The following is a 25,096-nucleotide window of genomic DNA, read 5'->3' on the forward strand; positions in this document are numbered from 1 at the left end:
TAGCTAAAGGTTATTGCATAGGTAAAAACACTAAAAGAAAGCATTATGCAATTTACATTGTAGAGATGAATATGTTTAAGAATGGTTGCATATGAGATCTGTAAATGAAGAATGTGACCCATCAATCTAAATGGAGTAACTGCAAGTAGGTATGGTCCATTAGAAGTCTCCATGTGCCAATCGCTCGATTATAGATTTTAAAAATTTGAGGAACTAGTTTGTAAGCACATTGTATAACACATGATAGATAACATTGTTTTTTATTAAAGCAAAAACGGGTTTTGAAAGGACCCGAAACCCTTTAAAAAAGGAGATCAGTTTGGACTTAACAAGATACTAACCCAAAACAGACCACAACAACAAAACAACCCCATAGAAAGACAAAGAAAAAGTGGAAATAAAACTCCCAAAAACAAAGACATGGGTTTTAAGAGAAGGCTCCCACAACCTGAAACAAGAGAAAGACCCGAAAAAATCCAGCCAGGGCTCCCCCAAACTAAAATCAAGATTTAATCTTAGCAGTACTCTTGTGGGAGCAGAGGGTCATATCAAAAAGGGGGTTTTTAAAGCTTAGCTTTCTTACCCTTAACAATAATTCAGCCCTCCTCCAATGATAGATAACATTGTTATTACCTTTAAACTTTTTGACTATGCAACAACTGTTATGATAACTTCACTTAAATTTATATAACGAAATCACTAATCACACGTGATAAATAACAAAGCATATTCAAACATTTTCCAAGATAAATATTATAAATCTTACCTAAAATAGAATCTGCCATATTGTTAAATATATCACATCAACCTACTAAATATTCTATCATTTTCATCATTTTTATAATTGCCATTAAACATCATACTAATTCATTAGTAATATAAACATTTATGGATGATATTGCTATTGTAATAATCCAGAAAGTTACTAAAGTTGATAAAGTTGATAAAGTTGTTGAAAATTATTACAAGTGGTAGTGAAATTTTATTGTCCGTATTGTTGTTATCTTCTCAATCTGGTCGCTATGCAGTAGAATGCTGGTTAAGCTTTATCAAAGGAACCTTGAAGCAATGTGACACATTTGAAGCTTATTGATTCCCGATTCTGGCTATCTGGAACCTTAACAATAGAACAGTTAAAAATAATTTGATTCATGAATATGCGTATGGTAATCTACAGAATTTAGCTACGAAATACCTTTGATTGAAGATACTGGTTGTTAGCAAGTAGAATTTGCTCCTGAAAATATTGAATGTAACAGATTTTATAATCTAAGATTTTTTTTTTTTAAATTTGAATGGCGTTAGCCTGTCCACTCATGAGCATTTCATTATCTTTGAGATTTTACATTTAAATAAATAAACATGTACATACCCGTTGCTGGATGGCATCAATCTCTTGCATAAGCAATTCCTCCTTCATACAAATACAATAAACTTAGCAACCAAAAAGGAGGATGTCTTACCTTAATTAATTATGAAGCTTGCAATTTCTGTTTTACCTTCTTTGACCGCACCAGAGCAACGCTTCGTTCCAGGAAATCCTCAAGTTGTTTGAGTTCCTTTATACCTAAACTTGAAATGTTTTCTCCTTCTAACATCCTATTTAATTTTAAAATTCAGTATCTTTCACACAATTAGAAACTTATTCAACCAATTATAAAGAAATTGTCACTATTTTCATTTAAAAGTACTATATAGCATAGCATACCTCCTTTCATTTGTTAAACTCTCAACCTGTTGCTTCAACTTTCTAACTTCTTGTTTCCAGTACTGAACATGAACATATTGGAAAGGAAAACAATTAATTAAGTTCTGACAAACATACACAATAATAGCTTTTTAACATTGCTGTGTTCATCTTGACAAATAACATAAACTCTTCAAAAGAAAAAAATATAATTATCTTTTCTCTAGGCGAAAGACAGATACATGAATGAAGTTATTGAAAGACTAATCTGTACAAATGTGCTTTACTGTTTTGTGACATACAATATTTGAAATAACATTACCTCTCTGTTTGAATATGGGGATACTTCAGATACTAATTCCTTTCCACGATTCCTCTTATATCTCTCAATTGTTCTCATAACGCTACTCGCTCATGAACAATATTATCAATATTAGTTTAAAAATCAAAACATTAATTATTTGTTTATACAGAGATAATTGAATATGTACTTCCGTAGAAATATAAGTGGCAAAGTCTTAATGAAACAAATTAAACAAATCAGGAAGCAAACGTTAATAAAAGCACAAGTTATAGATCAGATTTAGAAAGATAAAGGATTTATAAAAAAAAAATTGTAAAATTTTACTAATGTTATATTAAAGTGTTTGATATTATTGATAAGATATTATTTTGTAAACATGTATATACGTAAATCTTATATATGGTAAGATGTATTTAACAAAGACAATATGACATGAAGTCACATGATTATATACTTAAGAACCAATACAAAGTCTATATATATTTTTTTAAAATCAAAATTATAAGAAACATAATTTAATATAAAAAATGGCTGATATACACATTCACTCACACACACGAAAAAATATTCGATACGCACGCATTACTTTATCAATAATTAAAAATACATAAAGATACTAGAATTTTAAAATATATTAATGTCTAAACTAAGATTGTTAAGAAAAACATATAAATATATAACATAAGACAACAAAATAGCTTTTGAAATTAAAAATAAACTATTATAAAATGAAAGAAACCAACTCTTTCTTTTTTCTATTGAAAAAAATGTAAGAAGAAATACAAAGAAGCATTGTTAAAAAATAGCCAAGGAGGAGAACCATATCAAACAACTGTCTAAAATAGGTAACATTACTAGAACTACAAAGGAGTTCTATTGATACCCCTATTGCAATGTTTCACAACATTTTAACTTTATATAAACATACATAAAGTGTATGGCAGATGCTTTCAATGAAAATATACCAAGGAAAAGTATGATATACTAAAAATTCTATCTTGAACCTTAGCTTGTATCATTTTGCTTGAATTGAAAACTGGCTCTAATCTATTCTACTCCTAATGTAGAAAAACTGAGAAATGGAATATAAAAGGTGAAATAAGAACATTGAAATGGTCCTAAAACCCAGAAAACTATGACCAGTGCCTATTCAAGGGAGATACAAAGTCAAATAATAGGTCTAAAGATATACAATATCATAGTATCAACATTAAAATCCAATACTAAACATTCAAGAGTTGCTTAAAATGCTCAGACTTAGAATATATTCACAACTTTCTCACAATACCTCTCACACAAATGTTGCAGTACTCAAGATAGAATTTAATTTGTTTACTTGAAATAAAACCTATCAAGACGCACACATTCTCCACTAAACAAGACAAATTGAACATGGCATTAACATAACAACTCATACAACACCATACAAAAGATATGAGCAAAAAAATGAATATCCTCTTTATTGATTTTCAAAATAAAATTGATACATTCATGATATATTGTTGTGCTTAATAAATCTGTGAAAGACTAACTTTCATAATATTGCTTCAAAGATATCCTAGTACATACTAAGCAAAATTTAAAAATCAATCTTCTTAGTCATTAATTCTCTTTTATAACATAAGGGAGCAAAAACAAGCTTCAAGACAAGAAGACCCATTCAAAAGTACAAGGCATTAGAATTCTCCCTAAGGCCTCTCTATCCTTGTTATCCTGCATGCACTCTTCTTTGCTACATTAAAAGTAGGGGGGAGGGAGAAGGTGTCATCTTGAAAGCTTTAGACTGTAGGTTTGCAAGATCGCCCCTTCACAGGTACCTAACACATGCCTCTATCAGGATCTAAAGTACACCCTGACATCAAACAACAGGTAACCTACAAAATATTCTTTCATTATTGAACACATTTGTCAGTCCTCAAAATTAGCAACCTGCACAAAATTTAAAGTAACAAAGAGAACGAAAAAGAGTAGTCTTCTCCCTTAGGCTTCTCTTTCTCCAAGGAGCCGTAGTTTTTATGCAGGGCCTAAATCTCATCCAATGGCCAAGTGAAACCCCTCAAACTTCGCAACCTATTTATTGCTTCCTTTTTTTTATGGGCTGACAATATTGCGTCTTCCAAAGTAAATCTATGGTACATGAAATCTACCTTCGTGGTCTTATCAATGATATTATAATTTGAATTACTTTGGGTTGGATCAGTAGCCAAGGAAGTCAAAACAACATTTATGGCATTTTGGAAGCTTTGCTTCCACTCTTCTAGGCTCTTGATTTGTCGTTCGCCTGTCAAAATTGTTGGGATATCCCACTTTTTTAATCCTTGGAAAGAATCAAACATTTTAATCAATTCCTTTTTCTCATCCTCAATGTAAGGAAATTATTTCATTAATAAATTATAATTATTCCAAGTCACCCCTACAACTTGGGGTGGATAGGCCACATGTTTGACTACCAACATGACTTCTTTTAAGTCTTGAATTTTTGGCATCTAGGTGGTCCTAATAGGCTGGAAAAATGAAATAATTTCATCCCCCTGGCTATGGAGTTGCGAAGTCAAAAAATATGAGGTGTGCACCTTGCTCAATTTCTCAATAACTTTATTTGGCACCTTTAAAATTGAAGCTTTTCTGATTTAAAAATAATTGTTCTCAGCTTCATCCTTGACCCTTTGTAATTCTTCATCCAGTTTTTCCAATTCTTCAGGCCTAATTCCTCCTAAAGAATCTGTTGTTGCCTTCTTTATTTTCTCCATCAATGCAAACTTTTCAATGAACAACTTGTTGTAATTTTCATTGAGAGCTACATGCATATCCTTCGATCTTAGATGATTTTGCTCAAGATCATCTAATGCTAACTGAGCAAACTAGGTTGCATGTGAAGTAATGGTTACAACCTCTAATACAGAAGTGTCTTCAAGTGTCCTTACTACTGCATCCCCTATTTTTTGTTGTCCACCTCGCAAAACTATAGGATTCTGGATATTTGGGGCCCTTGAGCATAGAGAAAATCGTTTGCAAAAGTGGTGTCTTTCTGCCACATAATCAGATCTAGCAAAAATATTTTTTCAAAGTCCCAGCCGAGAACAAGAAGCATGCTGCTATTTCTAATCCTTTCCCTTCCTTCCTTAGGGGTGCATCTGAAATTGTTCCTACCAAAATTTATAATCTCTTCATTAGATAGATTCTTCAATTTTTCCCTTCGACAAAAAGATTTGAACTCATGAGAGCTCACAAAAGTGTCATCTATAATGAAATTCTTTGAAGAAATAATTCTTTCATCATCTGCCTCTTCAATAGTGATTATGCTTGGGATAATTTCTCTATCTAAGTGATTTAGGACCTTAGCAACCTCATCTTCATGGAATTTTTCCTGTGGGGGATAAGCTGGTGGCACATTTGTATCAAAATCCTTGTGGACATATACAAAATCAGACATCTTTACCATTCCCTTTTCAACCTTCCTGACCTATTTAGTTGCCTGCCTAGAGGTGCCAGGAGATGTTGTTTCAACTATTTTTGAATAAGGGAAAGTAGGTTTTGATGGGCCCTTGAAACCCATTACGAACAAAAGATCATAAGATATCCATTAAAGTGCTACAGAAAGCAAAAGACAACAAACATGAAAAGGACAGTTGGCCAGCAAAAAAGGCCAGTAATAGAGGAATCGAAAACAACAAACATAATCGACAGAGAAAGGGTCAGGGCTAGGTAAAGTTTTTAATAAGCTCAGCAGCTTCTAGCTCTAGTTGCTCCATATTATCAGCCATCTACTTGATTTCATCAATTTCCTAGCTTTGGCTCTGTTTTTTCTGGTGCTTGCCGAAGGTAATTAAGTTTCCTAAGGATGAGGATGAGAAAGCTAGGTCGGTGAAGGGTAGCCATAATTACTACTTTCTGAAGGTAATTAAGTTGATTTGGCGAAGGTTTTTTCTTGCTATTATGAAATTTAGCACTTTAGATGGGATATTTACTAGGGTTTACAACTATCATTTTGTTATTCTTAACCATTTTCATTATAAAGAAAAAAATTGCATTCCATATTATCTGTTATGTGCCCTAAATGTTGGGATAAAGGATTCTATTTCCAACCCAAGAACCAATCCTGCTATGCATGAGGGTCTGATGGCAATTTTATATAATTACATCATGAATATGACCATCCATCTGAACATTACAAAGGTTTCCAAGTCAGAAGAGGAATTAGATGACTCAGATGATGATGATGGTGAAGGATATGACATGAAAGTTAAGGTAGAGGATGACCCCCAAATCACTGGGTCGAGCAAGAGAAGAAGAAAAATAGGGCAAGAGCTACAAAACAAAGGGTCTGCCAAAAGGAAGTAGAGGAAGGAGGATGATTATAGCTAGTATGAGTAGGAAGATGAGACTGATGACGACATGGAGACTGAGAGTGAGAAGGTCCAAATCCTCTTGAGCCAAAAGTAGAAAATGAAAACTCTAAAAAATGAGGAAGCGGGAGCTATGAATCGGTCGCCTATCACGACTGTTTCTAAGGATAAGGGTCTAGCTAGGGAGGACACGAACATGAAAGAAGCTCAGAGTTCTGATGTCAAGGAGCTGGGTCTTGAGGTGAATTTAAATACTACGAGAGACAAGGCCCAGGAAGGCTCTCATCTAGATATTGACCTTTGCATCAAAAATGTCAAAGATAGCTTCAACAAAATTTTCCTCTAGGTTCAAAAGGAAATTAATGGCATAAAAGCCATGCAAGCCCAGGAAGACAAAAAAATTGAGACTTTAAAATCTATTGGAACTGGTAAATTTTTCTCCTTCACTGATCATTTAAGTGAACTTACCAAAGAAATCAGTAATGCTAAGGAGATTATTAATGTTGAACGTAATAGCTTCCAAATATTGGAGAACAAACCTGAGGCTACTGAAAAAAGGCTAGAAGGGGTTGAGAACACGCTCAAGAAAATTGGGGAGCAAATTCATAAGATTTTAAAGGTCGCCTTGGCTAGTATGAAGGCTCTTATCAGTAAGCTTGATAGTGACCATGGGGATAAGGCCTCTGCGGGCATCAATGATGGGAAGCAAGACAACCCTGAAGATATGGAGATCGGTCTTGGCAGATGTTGTTTCAATTGTTACTGTATACCCCTTCACCTTGTATATTACAAGGGTAGGATCAATAGGCCTTGTCTCAAATTTAACCCCTTTATCCCTAGGATCCCTTCTCTCCATTTCCAATTTTATTATCTCATTTTTTTTTCTTATCATGAAAGACATCCTGGAAATTTTATTTTTAAATTCTCTGTAAAAGCCCTCAAAATGGGGGTCCTCTTGCTTCCTTTCTCTCTCAAACTTCTTCAATAGCTCCCCTTTCTTCTTGTGTTGATCTACCTCAGGAGGGTGAGTATTTCTAATTAAATCCTCTCATTTATTTAATAATTGAAAATAGCCCTTCTACTTTATCTTGTACACTTTGAGATCATTTACACATCCCTCGGGGTCAAAATTCCTAGCTTGGGCAACTTTCAACTTGTAATTCTTTACTAAGAAGTCCTGCACCTTTTCGAAGGTATCACATCATACAGTGAGTTTTTCAAAATTGATCACCCTAGGGAAGAGTCTCCCTTTCTTATATGTTCTAATTTGTGCCCTCTCCATCCACATCAATTGCCAAATTAACTCAATGAATGCTAGTCTAGGATAGACAAAAAGCGGCAAAATATGGGGTGCTTGCTCACACCCGTATACCCTGATGATAGTGCAGTTACCATACACAAAGAAATCCCCAAATTGTGAATGAAGGCCCCCTTTGGATATACCATTCCTTGAACCCTACAAATCCTTATCCTCATAATTTTAATATTATTCTTAGTTAGCCTGTGCCGCTTAACTCCAAGCCTTGACAATACCTTCATGACAAAATTATCAAAGAAAACTGAATAATTGCCAAACCTGGATCCCTTGTCCAACACCCGAGTCCATCTCTGCATTGGCCATGGGAGACCTATGTATGGATCATTTTTCCTTATAGTTAATTCAAGACCCCAATAAGCCCTACTTTGATAAAGAATCATATGACACAATAGAGAATAGTGTCTAGATTCCAGCTTATATTTTTTATTTCCTGCTCTCATTAAACCCTCATGATGCTTATTATGAATAATAGCATAAAATTCATATAGCTCATTTATTGTGGGGTGCTAGATGCTGATGGTGATCATCGTGAAATCTATGGGAATTTGAGTAAGCCTACAATCTACCCCAAGGACCTTCCCTAATGCATAGTCGATCTTAACAAAATAAGGCTCAAACCACTCCAATCTAAAGGGCTTCTTTTCAGATGATAAGACATAATTTTTGTGCTTTTGAAAAGGTTCTTCATAAAATGATGAACAAAATCCTTTCTATACCTATCCTTTTTGCACTAGTAGCTTCTTTCCAGATTATTTCTATTGAATTCCTTGAGGGCAAGCCTATCCAAACCAAAACACTCAACAATATCCCTATGTGAAATATCCAAAAGGACATAGCCATCTGAAGATCTTATACTTCTTCTTGGGGTATCATCAGAAATAGCTATCTCTCTTATTAACATTAGCTCTACAAAAAAATTTGCCACTACTAGCCTCCCCAAGTTTAGTCTCCAAGGATTTGAGACTGGGACAGGTTTGTCTCTATTGCCATAAAAGGAATTAAATATATCCCACCCCCTCTCTTTTGTGAATGCATCTCTCCATCTCGCTTATTTGTCATTGAAGCCAATTTTGATATTGTCATTCATGGAGGATCCTTCAAACAACTTTAGCAAGTTCTGATGAAGGATTCTTGTTTGTCTAGTTGGCCTATTTGCAACTTCTTCTAATTTCTTTTTAATTTCATGCTACAATTATTCTACAGTCATCTTAGGAGCCAAAGGGGTAACATGTACTATTTTTGATTTCTCTGCTTGAGCCGATGGCTCTCCTTTAGGTGACTTTAGAGGCTTCTTGGGAGCTTTGGAAGTGGCCTTTTTGCAGGAGCAGTTTCCTTGACTTTCTCAGGAGGGTTTTCCTTTTGTGGGGTTTTCTCCTGAGGAATTGGGGTTTTCTTAGTGGGAGGGTTTTCAGCAGCAGGGGCATTTTCTACTGGAAGAGCAAGTTCAATGGTAGGTGCATTAACAAAGGCTTTTTTGGAACCTTTTCTCCTCTTTTGAATTGGTTTAATAGCTTTAGGAGGAGGGGCGGGCTCATCCGAAGACTCACTATCAGAGATAACAGTGATAGTCTTTTGAACTATATTTCTCTTTCTCTTCACAACCTTTACCTTGGGAAGGGCACTTTCTTCAGCCTCCGCAGACATTTTAGGGGTAGGCTGAGCATTTTCAATTACTGGTATGGGTGGAATTACATCAATAGGAACAACATGGGTAATCTCTGGCATTGCAAAACTAGTGCCATCCTTAGGGACATTATCAACAGTAGGAGTAGCAAAGTCCTTAACATGGGAAGCCATTTTAATTCTTATAAAATAAAGGAGATCTTTTATATCTAACACAGACGCATACCCTACAGAGTCTAGGGCACAGACAGAGAACCCTACGTATTCGCCACTAGAACAGCCTAGCAAATGCACAAGGATGGTGGAATAATTAACTTACTAGTTTCCTGTGCTCGACTAAATTTGCTAGAGGGCATGTTGATTTGCTAAAATTCAGTCTTCTTCTTTCTCAGCGATGCTTTAAATTCTTCTTTGGATGCAAGGTATGGGAGAAAATCAATGAATTTCTCTTTTATAGCGATGCTATTAATTCATTTGTGTCAGACAGAGCTAGTCATTGGTTCCAAATTTGAATTTTATCCATTGATCAGGAAATAAACGGTTGAGATTGCTCTTGACAACCTTTGAATAATAACATGGCATTTATTAGACTCTCCTGGCTAGCTCATACTTTTAAAAATTTATGTCGTTTGAACTACTTTTACTATTTTATGCCTTTCACCATCTATAAGGGATAAGTCTTCCTTCTATTTCTCTTTATTTTCTTATCCTGCACCATCTTTTTCTATCTTGACAATCCTCACGGGATAAGGTTTCTATGTGTTTACCTTTGTCTTTTATCCCATTGTACTTAGAAGCATTCCTTTCACCCTCGCGAGATAAGGCCTTGCCACCTTTTATTTATTTGCACCCTTTTATCCTTATCCCCCAACGCATTTGTCAACATTGTCTCTTCTCATGGGATAAGGCCTATGTATGTCCTCTGAGCATCTTCGTATCCCACGTTGCTCATAACTCCTTGTTGTCTCCTGCTTGAAGGTGCTTTTCCGTGTATGTTTTCTTCACACGGGATAAGGCTCTAGAGATTGCCTTATCTTATCCCGCGACCCATCTCTTATCCCCACGGGAACGTACGGGATAAGAAATCCTCTCGATCTAGGCTTGCAACCATTACCCTGGATGATATTTTAGTCAGACTAGAAACCTTTTGGGATAAAATTCCTTTTAGATTGCTAAATCATTTCTTATCTCGCAACCGCATCTTGGTTCCATAAAATCACCACGGGATAAGACTTTCTCTCTGCTTCTTATCTTTTGTTATCCTGCGTCATCATAGTGCATACCAAGAACTGCTGCCACTCATGTGAACATTTCTTATCCCACGCGGGATTTTTGTTGCTATGAATTTATTGCTAGATAAGGATCCCTTTGCAACTTTTAGGTTCTCTTCAACCATAAGCTTTTCCAATCCCATTCCTTAGACCAACTTAGTGATTTGGATATCAACATTAAGCTCTTGGATCTTGTTGATCCACCTACACCATCTTCCTGTTGTCTCTGATTGGACAAATATGTCCTTTACTACAACATTAGGCATATAAGCTATTCTTTGGGCACCTACAAGGTAAGGCCTAAATTTTTCACAGCCTTGACTAAAGCATATGCTTGCTTTTCCATAATGTCATGTTTGAGTTCGGTTGCCTGAAGAGATTTGTTGTAGAAAACAATAGGTTGTTCATACCCCTCACTATTTTTTTTTAACATAACAACAACAAAAGTGTGAAATGAAGCAAAAGAAAATGTCTGGAAAGGCTTGCTAAAATCTGGTGCCTTTAAAATATGGGCTTTTTTGATGGCCCTCTTGATAGCCACAAAAACTTCTAAAGATTGATTTATCCAGATGATCACAACCCCTTTCTTTAGAATCTTGAAAATAGGTTTTACAATCTCAACAAACTTAGATATTAAGGGCAAGTGCAAGGTAAAGAGTAAAAAATTCACGGAAGTCCGTGCATTGGAAAACGCACTCTTAAAAACGAGGGCCCAAAGCGAAAATAAATGGGCCCCCATTTCTAAATCGTATTTTACCCTTTTTTTCCACAAGCCGCCCTTGTTTGAAAACAGGGGCATGTTCTATGGATGTTGATTCCATAACCCGCCACTTGGCTTAGAATTAGGCTCGGGATAGGCTTGGGATGGCCACACCTGAGACATGGACCTACAAATTCAAATCTCCATGAATGAAAGCACAAATATGAAGTTCTAAAATAGTTTACGTGCCTGTAATTAGAGAATTTTTATACGAAATTAAAACCCATTTCATATTATACTGTCTAGACTCTAAATATGTAAATTTATTTAAAAATTGATTATTTTAACTATTTTTCATTTAATTTATACTAAATCGGGTCTATAAACTTGAAGTATTAACTAATTTTGTTAATTTAATAACTTTTTTATTTTAATGAATTTTGAAAAAAAATTATATGTCATCAATCTACAGAAAATTCTTTTCTATTTAAAAAAAACAATAATAAAAAAATGTTAAGTTAACGTCAAATTATGTGGGTCGTACACGTCAAATTTTTAAAAAGATAATTACGGTCATTAAAAAATTAATTAAAAATAAAATATTTTAAAACAAAATACAGAAAAATATGCTCATCAATCTTCAATGTGTTACAAACCATTTCCCAAAATGGTTTGAGAAAATAATTTTAATTGTGTTAAAAAGTGTGGGTTGTACACATGGATGGTATGGTCCTGAAACAGGCATTTTTAAAACATAGTTTTTAGAACTCCATTCCAAAAGTTATTTTTTATTATTTGGGTATTAAAATAAATTATATATTTGGAAAATACACTCAGAGGGATATCTTTTATATTACTAACTTTTTCCAAGATTCAATTTCCAAGTGTTTCAAAATTTAAGCTCAAATGAGACAAAATCTAAAAATCAGGGAAAAGACTTCCACTTTTTGGCCAAAAAGTGGACTCAGCTTCTTGCACTGACCCTTAATCTATGGACAAAGTTTATCTAGCAAAAGAAAAATTGGATAGATTTCACTGTCTTCGGGATATTTATTCTATCAATGGTAGCCACTCTCTCAAGATATATTCTTACTCCCTCCTTGGACATAATGTATCCTAGTAGTCTAGCTTCAGTTACAACAAAGTGGCCTTTTTTAGGATTAAGAGAAATCCCATATTCTAGTGCCCTGACAAATACCTTTTCTAAGTGCAGACAATGCTTCTCTTCCCTTTTGGAGAATTCTATCAAATCATCTTGATAAACAACCATAATGGTGTCTATAATGTCTGAAAAAGCTAGATCCATAGCTCTCTGAAATGTTTCTCCAGCATTAGTGAGTCCAAAAGGCACTCTAATATAGACATAGGTTCCCCATGGGGTAGTGAACGCAGTCTTGTATTGTTCTCATTCTTTGACCTTCACTTGGTTGTAACTAGAGAATCCATCCATCATAGATATTAACTCACAACCTGTGAACTTTTGTAGCATTGCTTCCATCTAAGGCAGGGGTAGTTATCCTTCAATGATGACACATTTAAATTCCTGAAATCCACACATAGTCTAATGTCACCATTTTTCTTCCTAACATGAACAAGATTAGAAACCCATGATGAATTCATGATGGGTTTTATAATACCATCATCTATGAGATTCATTAGTTCCTCTTTCATCTTGGGTCGAAGTAGTGGGTTAATTGGCCTTTTATTTTGTCTAAAACGCCTAGAAACTGGGTCCAAAGTAATTTCATGTTGGAACAGGTCCTCTCTATAAGACTTCAGGTCATCATATTACCATGCAAAAACATGCTTATATTTTTTGAGTAAAGTCATCAACATGAATCTGATTTTCAGACTGATCCTTCTACCAAAGTAGACCTTTCTAATAGATGAATCAATTCCTAAGTGAATTTCTTCAAGATCTTATTTGTTTACATGGGACTGCTTCATTGTTTGACTGTCCTGACTATCAACTATCAAATACTCTTTCCAGACCTACCAATCCTTTTAGGATTTTGTTTGTCTTTAGCTGCACTATTTCATTCCCAAAAATAGAGTCTTTTCCATCTATAGTTTCCACAAAAGCAATAAATTGAAATTATTGACTCTCATACTCATCTATGCAATGCAAGAACGTCAACAGGTCATCATCACCAGTAAAAAATTGTGAATTGCAGATATTATCAGGTATGGCAAGCCTAATTTTTACTTCCATCTTAGAAATTCGAGCCAAGGTAATATCATCACTCTTCAAAGGAACATTTTCTAAAAAATATGCCATAATGTTCTTTGACCTTTCTATCCATTTGATATTGAAGGTATCAAAAAATTCCAATGAATCCCACATATCTGATCTGTACTGCTTCAATCTATCATTCTTGGAACAATAAACTAATCTAACCTGAGATACAATCAATTCTGAATCTCCTCATACTGACAATTTCTTTATCTCATGCTTAGTGGCAAGATTTAAACCCAATAACAATAGCTCATACTCTACCACATTGCTAGTGCACTCAAAAAGTGATTGGAAGGAATACTTAAATGTCTTCCCACTAGGTGCAATAAAAACTACTCCAGCACCTGACCCTTCCTTGCTATGAGCTCCATCAAAGTACATGTGCTACTAATCCTCCTTACTATTATGAATTTCAGTTATGACAGGTTTTGCAACCTCTAGGGATGATTGAATAGGTTCAACTTTGAAGTTCCACATATCAAACTGATAGAACAACACCATGTTATTTAGGTCAGCTTTCTCAATAGTAGTATCAGACTTAGGTTCTCTTTCTAACCTGACATCTTTTCCATTAATAGGGATTGTAGCATATGATAAATCTAGTTGAACATTTCCCCCCACAACTACTATCCATTTTCTTGACAAAATCATGCGATAATTTGGGGGGACATCTACAACTATTATATCCACCTTGTAAGTAGCCTTAGGAAAATTTGCTATCTTGACTTCTAAATTTTTGTGGATGCCTATCACAGGTATGGATCTATTGTCCATGGCATAGAATTTCTCATAGTTATAGTCAATGTTTAGCCCAAGTTCCCTCATGAGCCCACAAGCATGATATTAATGGCTGCCCCAGAATCAATCACACAGTTTTTTACATGCCTACCATTTACTATCAAAGTCATATATAAGGGATCTACTTGGGAATGGACTTTAGTGATAGTATTTCCTCGATAGAGCTCAGGATCTTGCGTTATTTTAGAGTGTTCCCCATGCGTACAATTAGATTCATCTTCTAAAACAACATTGTTGTGCAAAAAATCTTGGGGCATACTAGGAACTCCATTTTTCAATGCTAAAGCATTATTTCTATGCTCTGGGATCTTCATCATTTCTAACAAAGGAACATAAATCTTTATCTGAGATAAGATTTGCATCATATCAAAAGAAGGTTCCATAAAAGTACCTAGATTAATCTCCTTTTGATTGGTTGTCTTTGGTTGCTTATTCTTCTCATCTATTCATGTTTTCAGTGGAACTTCAGTTGTGACCTCCTTTTCAGTCTTCTTGAATTTTGTGCTCCCTTTTGGCACATGGTACTGGGCAGGGTGGTGTTTACCACCTTGTTCTTTTCCTCTATAGATGGTGGAGGATTTTGTTGCTTAAGTTCTATCTTCTTATCCTTTATGAACATTACACTAGGTTTTCCTTGGTTGGGCAAAGCACACCTTGGTCTTAAATTGCACCCACTCTTAATTTGAGTGATTACAACCACAATAATTGTTTTGATTTATTCTTCGGAGAGTCTCTTTAGACGGATGTTTTCAGACTGGTCATTAGAAGCAATGACCCTATGTTCTTCCTTTCTCTCTTCATCAAAAAACACTTCCTAATGATGGCTACTACTCCATAGTCTTTTAACATCTACATCTATTTCTGCTTCATTTTCCTCATAGTCTAAGCACTTAGACTCATTATTAGCCTGAAAAAGAAAACATATTCACCATGTGATAAGTGAATCCATCTTCCCTGCAACCAACAAAGACATCTTCATCTGTTGGCATATGTGCGGAGTATGATGACATGATGATGTTATATGTTATCATTGATGTCAATATGCTGAAGAGTGAACTGGTATATTGAAGTTAAGCAACTGGCAAAGAGAACCGGTATGATGTTGTGAAGCAATATGTTTGTCTGTTGTGAACTAGTATATGTGAAAAAGTGAAGCGGTATGTTTGTCCCAGTGAACCAGTATGTTGGAATGTGAACCGGTATATGGAATGTCTTGTATCAAGGTTTCATATGGTTTGACTACCGGTTGGTAGTCTCAGCTTTAGGGTTTCCAGTTGAAGTGTTCCAAGCCTGTGTGATTCAACTGATGACATCATGTGATGAGTTAGCATTGCAATGGAGATCAGATCATGTTGCCACGTTAGCCTTGTGCGTGTGAAGGATCTTGCATGAAGGAAATTGATCCTATCTACCTCGGGAATGTGCGAAGTCTCTACAAATGGTGGAGAATGCATGATGGGTTATCGCCTCCAAGAAGCGGTGAAGAGCGAATGATGGAGAATGTCTTGAGATCTATTCAAGATTGTTGTATTCTATGCAAGGTGTTCAATGGTTAGGATTGAACTAATTGAATTACTTAACCTAAATGTTTAGGGTTTAGGGTTTATGCTACCGACCTATCTATTTCCTATAAGGTCGATGTTGTGTTTTATGTTGAGGTTGTTGACAAATATTGTATGTGTATCTAAGTGCAGAGATACATGATTCTTGCTAGACCAGATAAGATAATTGATACCTGCAGAGTGTGTGTGTAGAAGGAAGGAACAAAAGCGGATCTGCATTGGCATTAAGTGCTATTACCAGATCATTGTAATACCTGTTGATCTCTAACCACTTCAATAGTTGGAAAATCCCTTAACAGGGTAGCTTTAACTAGCTTCTTGTAAAACCTTTAACGGGGTGACTCAAAGCCATTGAGTTCTTAAAATCCTCTAATAGGGTTTAACCCTTAACCGGGTATTCTAGCCATCCCTTAACCGAGTGATCCCTAGTAGCATTGGTTCCTAACAGAACCTGTTGTAATAGTCTTTAACCGGACTAGGCTCCTAATAGAGCGAACTTCTAAAGAGTTCAAGAATAGCTTGTGGGTATTCATCCCCACTGTGGTTTTTCCTAGTTGGGTTTCCACATGAAAAATATGTGTGTCATGTGTGATGCCTTTTCATGTGATGCTTTGTTATTTCTATCAAGTGGTAAATCATGTTGAACTAGCAAGTTATTATATTTCTGATGGTAGATTACCTATTTATGCATAAGGATAAAGTGGAAATGAGGTAATAGGTTGTGTGGAAAACTAAGTGTTTTCGGTTGATGTCTTTCACAGTCTCATTGTGTTTAACCGGTAGCAATATGGTTTAGACCGGTGCTAGTGATTGCCAGTCAAGTGCATTGTTTGTAGTCAAACCGGTTCAGGAGAAGATATTATGTCTGTACTGATTCAGGCCCCCCCTCTCAGTACTGGACTGGTACTCACTATTCATCATTGATTTATCATCATCTTCTTCCATGGCCTTTGCTACTATGCATTGGGCTTGTGTATGTGATAGATTACATGCCATACACCATTGGTTATCCTCCAAAAGATGAGAAATTGGCCTCTTCAATGGATTAAGTCTTTCTTTTTTTTTGAGGCCTTTGGTTGCTAACTACAGGCTGCCCATCTTTCCAGTTTGTGTTATAGGGTATATTATGCAACTTGGGTCTGTCGTGCCTTTCAAAACTAGGTCTGTCATGAGACATTCCCTTCTCATTTCTAGCCACTTTGTAGCTTAAATCCTTTAAGGCACTCATAACCTTATCTAATTTATCCTCCTCTCTTTGTTGTGATATCCTTTGGGATTCGGCAAAATCCTAACATCATCTATCCTTGATGTTTTTCCTAAGGCTTTCCTATTGTTCTCTATGGCATGAGGAAGTTTAAAACAAACTGCCAAAGTTTGGGGGGTTAATTGACCTCAAATCATACCCTATTTTAGGATCAAAGGCATCAAAATGGCAAACCAAGTTCATATTATTATTTGGTTTCAGAGTAAGAGGAATTTTTATTGAGTATTTTGATGAACCTATTATTGAAAAAAGAGACATCCTCATTGTGATTCTTTCTGATACTTGTTATCTCATGTAAAGCAAACCGAGGATCTGAATGATCACTATACTAATCTCTAAACATTATTTTAAAGTCTTGAAATGATTTGATAGATAAATTAGACAAACTTTTGTACCATTCCATAGCATGATCAGTTAAAGATTGCATAAACATTTTCATGAAAACATCTTCACTTTCTAATTTAAAGTTATCCATTATATTTTAGAATGTTCTAAGGTGACCTTCCCCTGAGATTGCGTTATTTCCTGAGAAATTAGGAAGTGCACCCCTTAATTCATTACTCACTTAATTTGGGAAACCTATGATCCCAGTGAAATCAATCTATTTGTACCTATCCAGTTGCATTGGCCTTCTGGAAAAATGATTTTTCATTTGTTGTTGGTGCGTGTTTCCTTTATTAGGAACTTGATGTTGTTGTTGTTGTTGTTGTTGTTATATGGGTATCTGATATTGTTGTTGGTATTGTCTTGCCATTTGCTGCTGAAATCGCAAGAATGGCAAATACTGTTGGTAAGCATTATTTCCTCCCATTTGATTATCAGTTTGATATGTTGGCGGGGGAGGATATTGTGGGAAAAAGGGATACTATGGAGGTGGTGGGCCAAACATTTGGCCTGACGTGTTGCATTGACCTTGTGCACCATAATGATGTTGTTGAGCTCTGTGGTGCTCACTAGAACTTGCTCGACTAGTGCTTCTATTTTGGATGTTAGTAGGGGGGACACTTATGCTTATAGATAAAAAGGAAAAATTAAGCATTCTAGCTGTCCATGCATGCGATATTGGAACAATTCTAGCTATAGTACTAAAAATATTTGCTCAAGTAATAGCTTGCAAAACACTTGTTGCACGTGTTGAAACAACACTTACAACAGGGGATTGAGCAGTAGTACATATGATAATAGGGGCTGAGGCGTTAATGGTATTCACATGGGAAGACACAAGTGCAAAAGCGACTAAAGGGGAGCTGGTAGTACTAGGGACATTTGATGTCTGACCAGACATTCCATGGGTAGGGATTTGCATAGACTACTAAATGGCCAACTTTAACATTTCTTGCACCATCATATCTCTTTCTCTTCCTACATGTTTCAATTATCTCTGCCACTCTTTTGTTGATCCTCCAGTTGCATTCCCCAAGGTAGAGCATATATTGCACTCAGTGAACTAAGATTAAAAAAAGATTTTGTGCTGAAGGAAAGTTAATAGACATGGGCATAGCCATAGTGTACTCTGGACCATCGTTACTTTGTACATTACCTAACTAGTCAGCATACCTAGCCTCAAACTCTCTTTGTAACCTAATGCTTCCAAAGTATGCATATAACTCGTCATAAGTAGCATGGTCCTAAGCAGGCCCTTCATAGTAGGGATTTTGTAAATTTGTATCCATATTAAGGAATGTATGACACAATAATATTTTCTCTTGGCAAGGATTCGTCACTACTTGTATCCTCTACTTCATATGTAGACCTATAAGTGTCACTATGATAACCCTCTAAAATACCCTTCCCTCTTAAATCAACATGTAACCGATTTTGTTCCTCTATTATAACAATAGAAGCATTAACTGATGCTTGAGGAAAAGTGGTTTTAGGAATACCTTTGTCCTTGATAGTCCACCTTTTTCTAGCTATAGACTTGATGCCCTCTCTACTCCCTTGCTCAACTTCTTTATCTAAGCTAAACTCAGTGCCTGATGTGTTTTACATTGCAATGTATTCACTCCTCCTTGTAGTAGTGTTTGTCACCTTCTTGTTGCTCATGTCATCCTTTCAAGATATGAACTAGCTTTCTTCTCTTTCAGATTCACCACCCAAAATGGGAATACTTGTTTGTTTCTTTCACAACTCTGGTTGCTAGATAAGGACTACTCTGATAAAATACTTCTCTTGACAAACTCTTGACTTTTCTCCCTAGCAGAGTCATCAATCTGTTGGTTCCCAAATCAACAAATCTTAAATCCTAGAGAAATATCCACTGACTCATAAATAGATCTAGGATTGGGTTTGGCCAATGAAAAAGATTTAGCACAAAGGTTGCAATCTTCTACTCTTTAGGCTCTGGAAGACCTAGGTGGGTACCCCTGTTGCAATGTTTTACATTTTAACTTTATATAACCAAACATTGCAGTGTAAATAAGATGCTTTCAATGAATATATACCAAGGAAAAGTATGATATACTACAAATTTTGGCTTGAACCTTAGCTTGTATCAATTTGCTTGCATTGAAAATAGGCTCTAATATATTCTACTCCTAATGCAGAAAAACTGAGAAATGAAATATAAAAGGTGAAATAAGAATGTTGGAGTGATCCTAAAACCCAATAAAGTATGACCAGTGCCTGTTCAAGGGAGATACAGAGTCAAATAATAGAACAATATCATGGTATCAACATTAAAATCCAATACTAAATATTCAAAACTCACTTAAAAAGCTCAGACTAAGGATATATTCACAACTTCCTCACAATACCTCTCACATAAATGTTGCAGTACTCAAGACATAATTTAATTTATTTAGTTGAAATGAAACTTATCAAGGCATACACATTCTCCATTAAAGAAGACAAATTGAACATGTCATTAACATAACAACTCATACAATACAATACAAAAGATATGAGCAAAAAAATTGAATGTTCTCTTTATTGATTTTTATAATAAATTTGATACATTCATGATAGATTGTCATGCTCAATAAATCTGTAAAAGATTGAGTGGCATAATATTTCTTCAAAGCTATCCTAGTACATAATAAGCAAAATTTCAGAATCATTTTTCTTATCCTGTAATTCCCTTTATAACATAAGTGAGAAAAAACAAGCTTCAAGCCAAGAAGACACATGTCAAAAGTACAAGGCATTACAATTCGCCCTAAGGCCTCTCTTTCCTTGTTACCCTGCATGCACTCTTCTCTATTGCATTAAAAGCAAGGGGTGGGAGAAGGCATCATCTTGGAAGCTTTAGACTACAAGTTTGCAAGATCTCCCCTTCACGGGTACCTAACACATGGTTGTGTCAGGATCTGAGGTACACCCTAATGTCAAACAACAACTAACCTGAAGAATTGTCTTTGATGATTGAACACTTTTGTCAGTCCTCCTCAAAACTAGCAACCTGCATAAAATTTAAAGTAACAAACAGAAGGAAAAAGACTAATCTTCTCCCTCAGGATGATCTTCCTACAAGGAGTATTACTTTTTAGGCAGGGCCTAAATCTCATCCAATGGCAAAGTGAAACCCCTCAAACTCTGCAACCTATTCATTTCTTCCTTTTTTTAATCGGCTAGCAATATTGCGACCTCCAAAGTAAATCTATGGTACATGAAATCTACCTCCATGATCTTATCAATTATATTATAATAAGAATCACTTTCGGCTGGATTAGTAGCCAAGGAAGTCAAAACAACATTTATGGCATCTTGGAAGCTTTGCTTCCACTCTTCTAGGCTCCTAATTTTTCCTTCGCATATCAAAATTGTGGGGATATCCCTCTTTTTCAATCCTTGCAAAGAATCAAACATTTTAATCAATGTCTTTTTCCCATCCTCAATGTAAGGCAATTCTTTCATTAATAAATTATAATTCTTTTAAGTCACCATTACAACTTGGGGTGGAGAGGCCACATTTTTTACTGCCAGCATGACTTCTTTTAAGTCCTAAATTTTTGGCATCCAAGTGGTCCTAATAGGCTGAAAAAATGAAAAAATTTCATCCACCTAGCTATGGAGCTATGAATTCAAAAAATATGAGGTGTGCACCTCCCTCAATTTCTCAATAACATTATTTTCCACCTTTAAAATTGAAGCCTTTCTGATTTAAAAATAAATGTTCCCAACTTCATCCTTGACCCTCTATAATTCTTTATTCATTTTTTCTAATTATTCAAGCCCAGTTCCTCCTGAAGAATCTGTTGTTACCTTCTTTATTTTCTCCTTCAATGTGCAATTTTCAATGGAGAACTTGTTGTAATTTGCATTGAGAGATACATGCATATCCTTCAGTTTTAGATGGTTTTTCTCAAGATCATCTACTACTAGCTAAGCAAATTGGGTTACATGTGAAGTAATGGCTACAACCTCTGATGTAGTAGTGTCTTCAAGTGTCCTTACTACTGCATCCCCTATTTTTTGTTGTCCACCTTGCAAAACTATAGGCTTATGGAGATTTGGGGTCCTTGACCATAAAGAAAAACCCTTTAGGCCTATGCTCACCCCAGACCTATGATCACCAAACTCCTTTGAAAAATTGGGGTCTTTCTGCCACATAATCTGATCCAACAAAAATATTTTTTTAAAGTCCCACCTGGAAACAAGAAGCATGCCACTATTTTTAATCATTTCCTTGCCTTTCTCAGGGTTGCATCTGAAATTATTCCTATCAAAATTTCCAATCTCTTCATCAGATAGATTTTCAATTAATCCCTAAACTAAAATGATTTCAACTCGAGAGAGTCCGTAAAAGTGTCATCTCCAATAAAATTATTTGAATAAATAATTCTTTCATTGCCCACCTCTTCAACAGGGATTGTGCTTAGGATAATAGGTTTATCTGAGTCATTGAGAACCTCAACAGCCTCATCTTCATGAAATATTTCCTGAGGGGGAGAAGGTGGTGGTACATTTGTATCAAAATACTCTTGGACATCTACAAAATCAGACATATTTTCCTTTCCCTTTTCAACCTGCTTGACCTATTCAGTTGCTTGCCTAAAGGTGCCAGGAGATGTTGTTTCAACTATTACTGTATCCCCCTTCACCTTGTATATTGGAGGGATAGGGTCAATAGGCCTTGTCTCAAATTTAACCCCTTTATCCCTGGCTTCCCTTCTGTCCATTTACATTTTTATTATCTCATCTGTCTTTCTTATCATGAAAGATATCTTGGCAAAATCCTTTTGAAATTCTCTGTAAGAGCTCTGAAAATTGGTGTCCTCTTGCTTCCTTTCTCACTCAAGCTTCTTCATGAGCTCCCATTTCTTCCTGTATTGATCTATCTCAATAGGGTGAGCATTTCTAATTAAATCCTCTCGTTCATCGAATGAATGAAAATAGACCTTCTCCTTTAACTTGCACACTGTGAAATCATTTACACATCCCTCGGGGTCAAAATTCCTAGCTTGGGCAACCTTCAATGTGTAATTCTTTACAAAGAAGTTCTGCACATTCTCCAAGGTATCACATCCTATAGTGAATGCTTCAACATTGATCATCCTAGGGAGGAGTCTCCCTTTCTTATCTATTGTAATTTGTGCCCTCTCCATCCACATCAATTGCCAAATTAACTCAATGAATGCTATCCTAGGAGAGACAAAAAAGTGACAAAAGATGGGGTACTTACTCACACCTATATACCGTAATGATAGTGTTGTTACCACACAAAAATAAATCCCTAAAATTGTGGATGAAGGCCCCCTCTGAATATACCATTCCTTCAACCCTAAAAATCCTTATCCTCATAGTTTTAATAGTATTGTTAGGTATCTTGGGCAGGTTAACTCCAAGCCTTGACAATACCTTCATGACAAAATGATCAAAGAAAACATAATAACTGCTAAACCTGGATCCCTTGTGCCACACCTGAGTCTGTCTCTGCACTAGCCATGGGAGACCTACGTGTGGATCATTTGTCCTTATTGTTAATTCTGGACCCCAATAAGCCCTGTTCTGATAAAGAATTATATGACACAATAGAGAATAGTGTCTAAATTTTAGCTTCTCTTTTTTATTTCTTTCTCCCATTAACCCCTCATGAAGCTTAGAATGAATAATAGATGCAAATTCATATAGCTCATTTATTATGGGGTGTTTGATGTTGATAGAGATTATCATGAAATCTATGGGCATCTGAGTAAGCTTGCAATCCACCCCAAGGACCTGCCCTAATGCATAGTAGGTCTTAACAAAATAGGGCTCAAATCACTCGAATTTAAAGGGCTTATTTTTAGATGGTAAGACATAATTCTGTGAAGTTTTGAAAAGTTTCTTCATAAAATGAGGAACAAAGTCCTTTTTATACCTGTCCGTTTTGTAATGGTAGCTTCTTTCCAGATTATTTTTGTTGAATTCCTTGAGGGCAGACCTATCCAAACCAAAACGCTCAACAATGGCCCTATGTGAAATGTCCAATAGGACATAGCCATCTGTAAATCTTATAGTCTTGCTTAGGGAATCATAACCAACAACTATCTTTCTTATTAACACTAGCTCTACAAAAAAATGTAGCACTAGTAGCTTCCCCAAGTTCAGTGTCCAAGGATTTGACACTAGGATAGGTTTGTCTCTAGTGCCATAAAAGGAATAAAATATATCCCACCCCCTCTCTTTTGTGATGTATATGTACATCCTTCTTCTTTGATGTTGAAGGCAATTCTAATGCTATCATTCATGGAGGATCCTTCAAATAACTCCAACAGGTCTTGATGAAGGCTTATTATTTGTCTATTTGGCCTCTTCGTAGCGTCTTCTAATTTCTTTTCAATTTGATGTTGCAATTCTTCTGCAATCATCTCAGAAGCCAGAGGGGTAATAGGTACCTTTTCTAGTTGCTCTGCTTGAGCTGATGACTCTCCTTTAGATGCCTTTCTAGGCTTCTTGGGAGATGACTCTTTTGTAGGAGGGTTTTCCTATTATGGGGTTTTCTCTTGAGGAATTGGGGTTTCCTTAGTGGGAGGGTTGTCAGCAACAGGAGCATTTTCTGCATGAAGAGGAAGTTCAATGGCTAGCGCATCAACAGAGGCTTTTTGGGTACCTTTTCTCCTCTTTTGAATTGGTTTCCTAGCTTTAGGAGGAGGGCCAGGCTCATCCAAAGACTCACTGTCAGAGATAACAGTGATAGTCTTTAAAACTATCTTTCTCTTTCTCTTTGCAACCTTTAACTTGGGAGGGGAGCTTGCTTCAGCCTCCTCAGACATTTGTGGGGTAGGTTGATGGTTTGGCTTAGTAGCGGGAACATTTTTAATTACTAGTATAGGTAGAATTACATCAAGGGGAATTACATAGGTAATCTCTAGCATGGCAGAACTAGTGTCAGCCTCAAAGGCATTCTCAACAATGGGAGTAGCAAAGTCCTTAATAGGGGAAGCCATTTTCATTCTTAAAAAATAAAGGAGAGCTTGGAAATCTAACATAAACACAAACCCTAAAGACTCTAGGGCACAGACAAAGAGCCCTATGTATTCACAACTAGAACATCCTAGCAAATGCACAAGGACGGTGGAATAATTAACTTATTGGTTTCCTTTTCTTTGCTGAATTTGTTGGAGGGTACGTTGATTTGCTAAAATTCCCTCTTCTTCTCGCTCAGGGATTCTCTGAATTCTTCTTCAGATGCAAGGTATGGGAGAAAATCGATGAATTTCTCTTTTATGGCGACACCATTAATTCATCCATGTTGGACAGAGCTAGTCGTTGGTGCCAAATTTGAATTTCATCAATTGACTAGGAAATAAATGATTGAGATTACTCTTGACAACCCTCGAATGATGACATGGCATTTATTAGACTCTCCTAGCCACCTCAGACTTTTCCAAATTTATGTCACTTGAACTACTTTTATTATTTTATGTCTTTCACCCTCTCTATGGGATAAGCCTTCCTTGGATTTCTCTTTGTTTCCTTATCCCACATCATTGTTTTCTATATTGAAAATCCTCGTGGGATAAGGTTTCTATGTATTTACCTATGCCTTTTATCCTGCGACACC

The 25,096-nt window shown here is 35.9% G+C and overlaps 1 protein-coding gene across 1 annotated transcript; it reads right to left on the bottom strand.

Moving 5' to 3' along the window:
• Positions 1-1,086: 1,086 nt before the first annotated feature.
• Positions 1,087-2,087, bottom strand: LOC131030206 (floral homeotic protein AGAMOUS-like). Its single transcript, XM_059211475.1, has 6 exons — positions 2,010-2,087; positions 1,709-1,812; positions 1,500-1,599; positions 1,373-1,414; positions 1,196-1,237; positions 1,087-1,110 (listed from the first exon to the last, which is right to left on the bottom strand). The coding sequence occupies exons 1-6, from the start codon at positions 2,085-2,087 to the stop codon at positions 1,087-1,089; spliced, it is 390 nt and encodes a 129-aa protein (XP_059067458.1).
• Positions 2,088-25,096: the final 23,009 nt, after the last annotated feature.

Source organism: Cryptomeria japonica, chromosome 9, assembly GCF_030272615.1.
Source record: "Cryptomeria japonica chromosome 9, Sugi_1.0, whole genome shotgun sequence".
Taxonomy (NCBI): domain Eukaryota; kingdom Viridiplantae; phylum Streptophyta; class Pinopsida; order Cupressales; family Cupressaceae; genus Cryptomeria; species Cryptomeria japonica.

Excerpts from the sequence above, each read along its gene's own strand:
- LOC131030206 (XM_059211475.1), bottom strand. The coding sequence starts at position 2,087 with ATGAGAACAATTGAGAGATATAAGAGGAATCGTGGAAAGGAATTAGTA. Across the intron at positions 1,813-2,009 it reads CCCCATATTCAAACAGAGAG|AACTTAATTAATTGTTTTCC; the intron begins GTAATGTTATTT and ends TATGTTTGTCAG. Across the intron at positions 1,111-1,195 it reads ACCAGTATCTTCAATCAAAG|ATAGCCAGAATCGGGAATCA; the intron begins GTATTTCGTAGC and ends TTAAGGTTCCAG.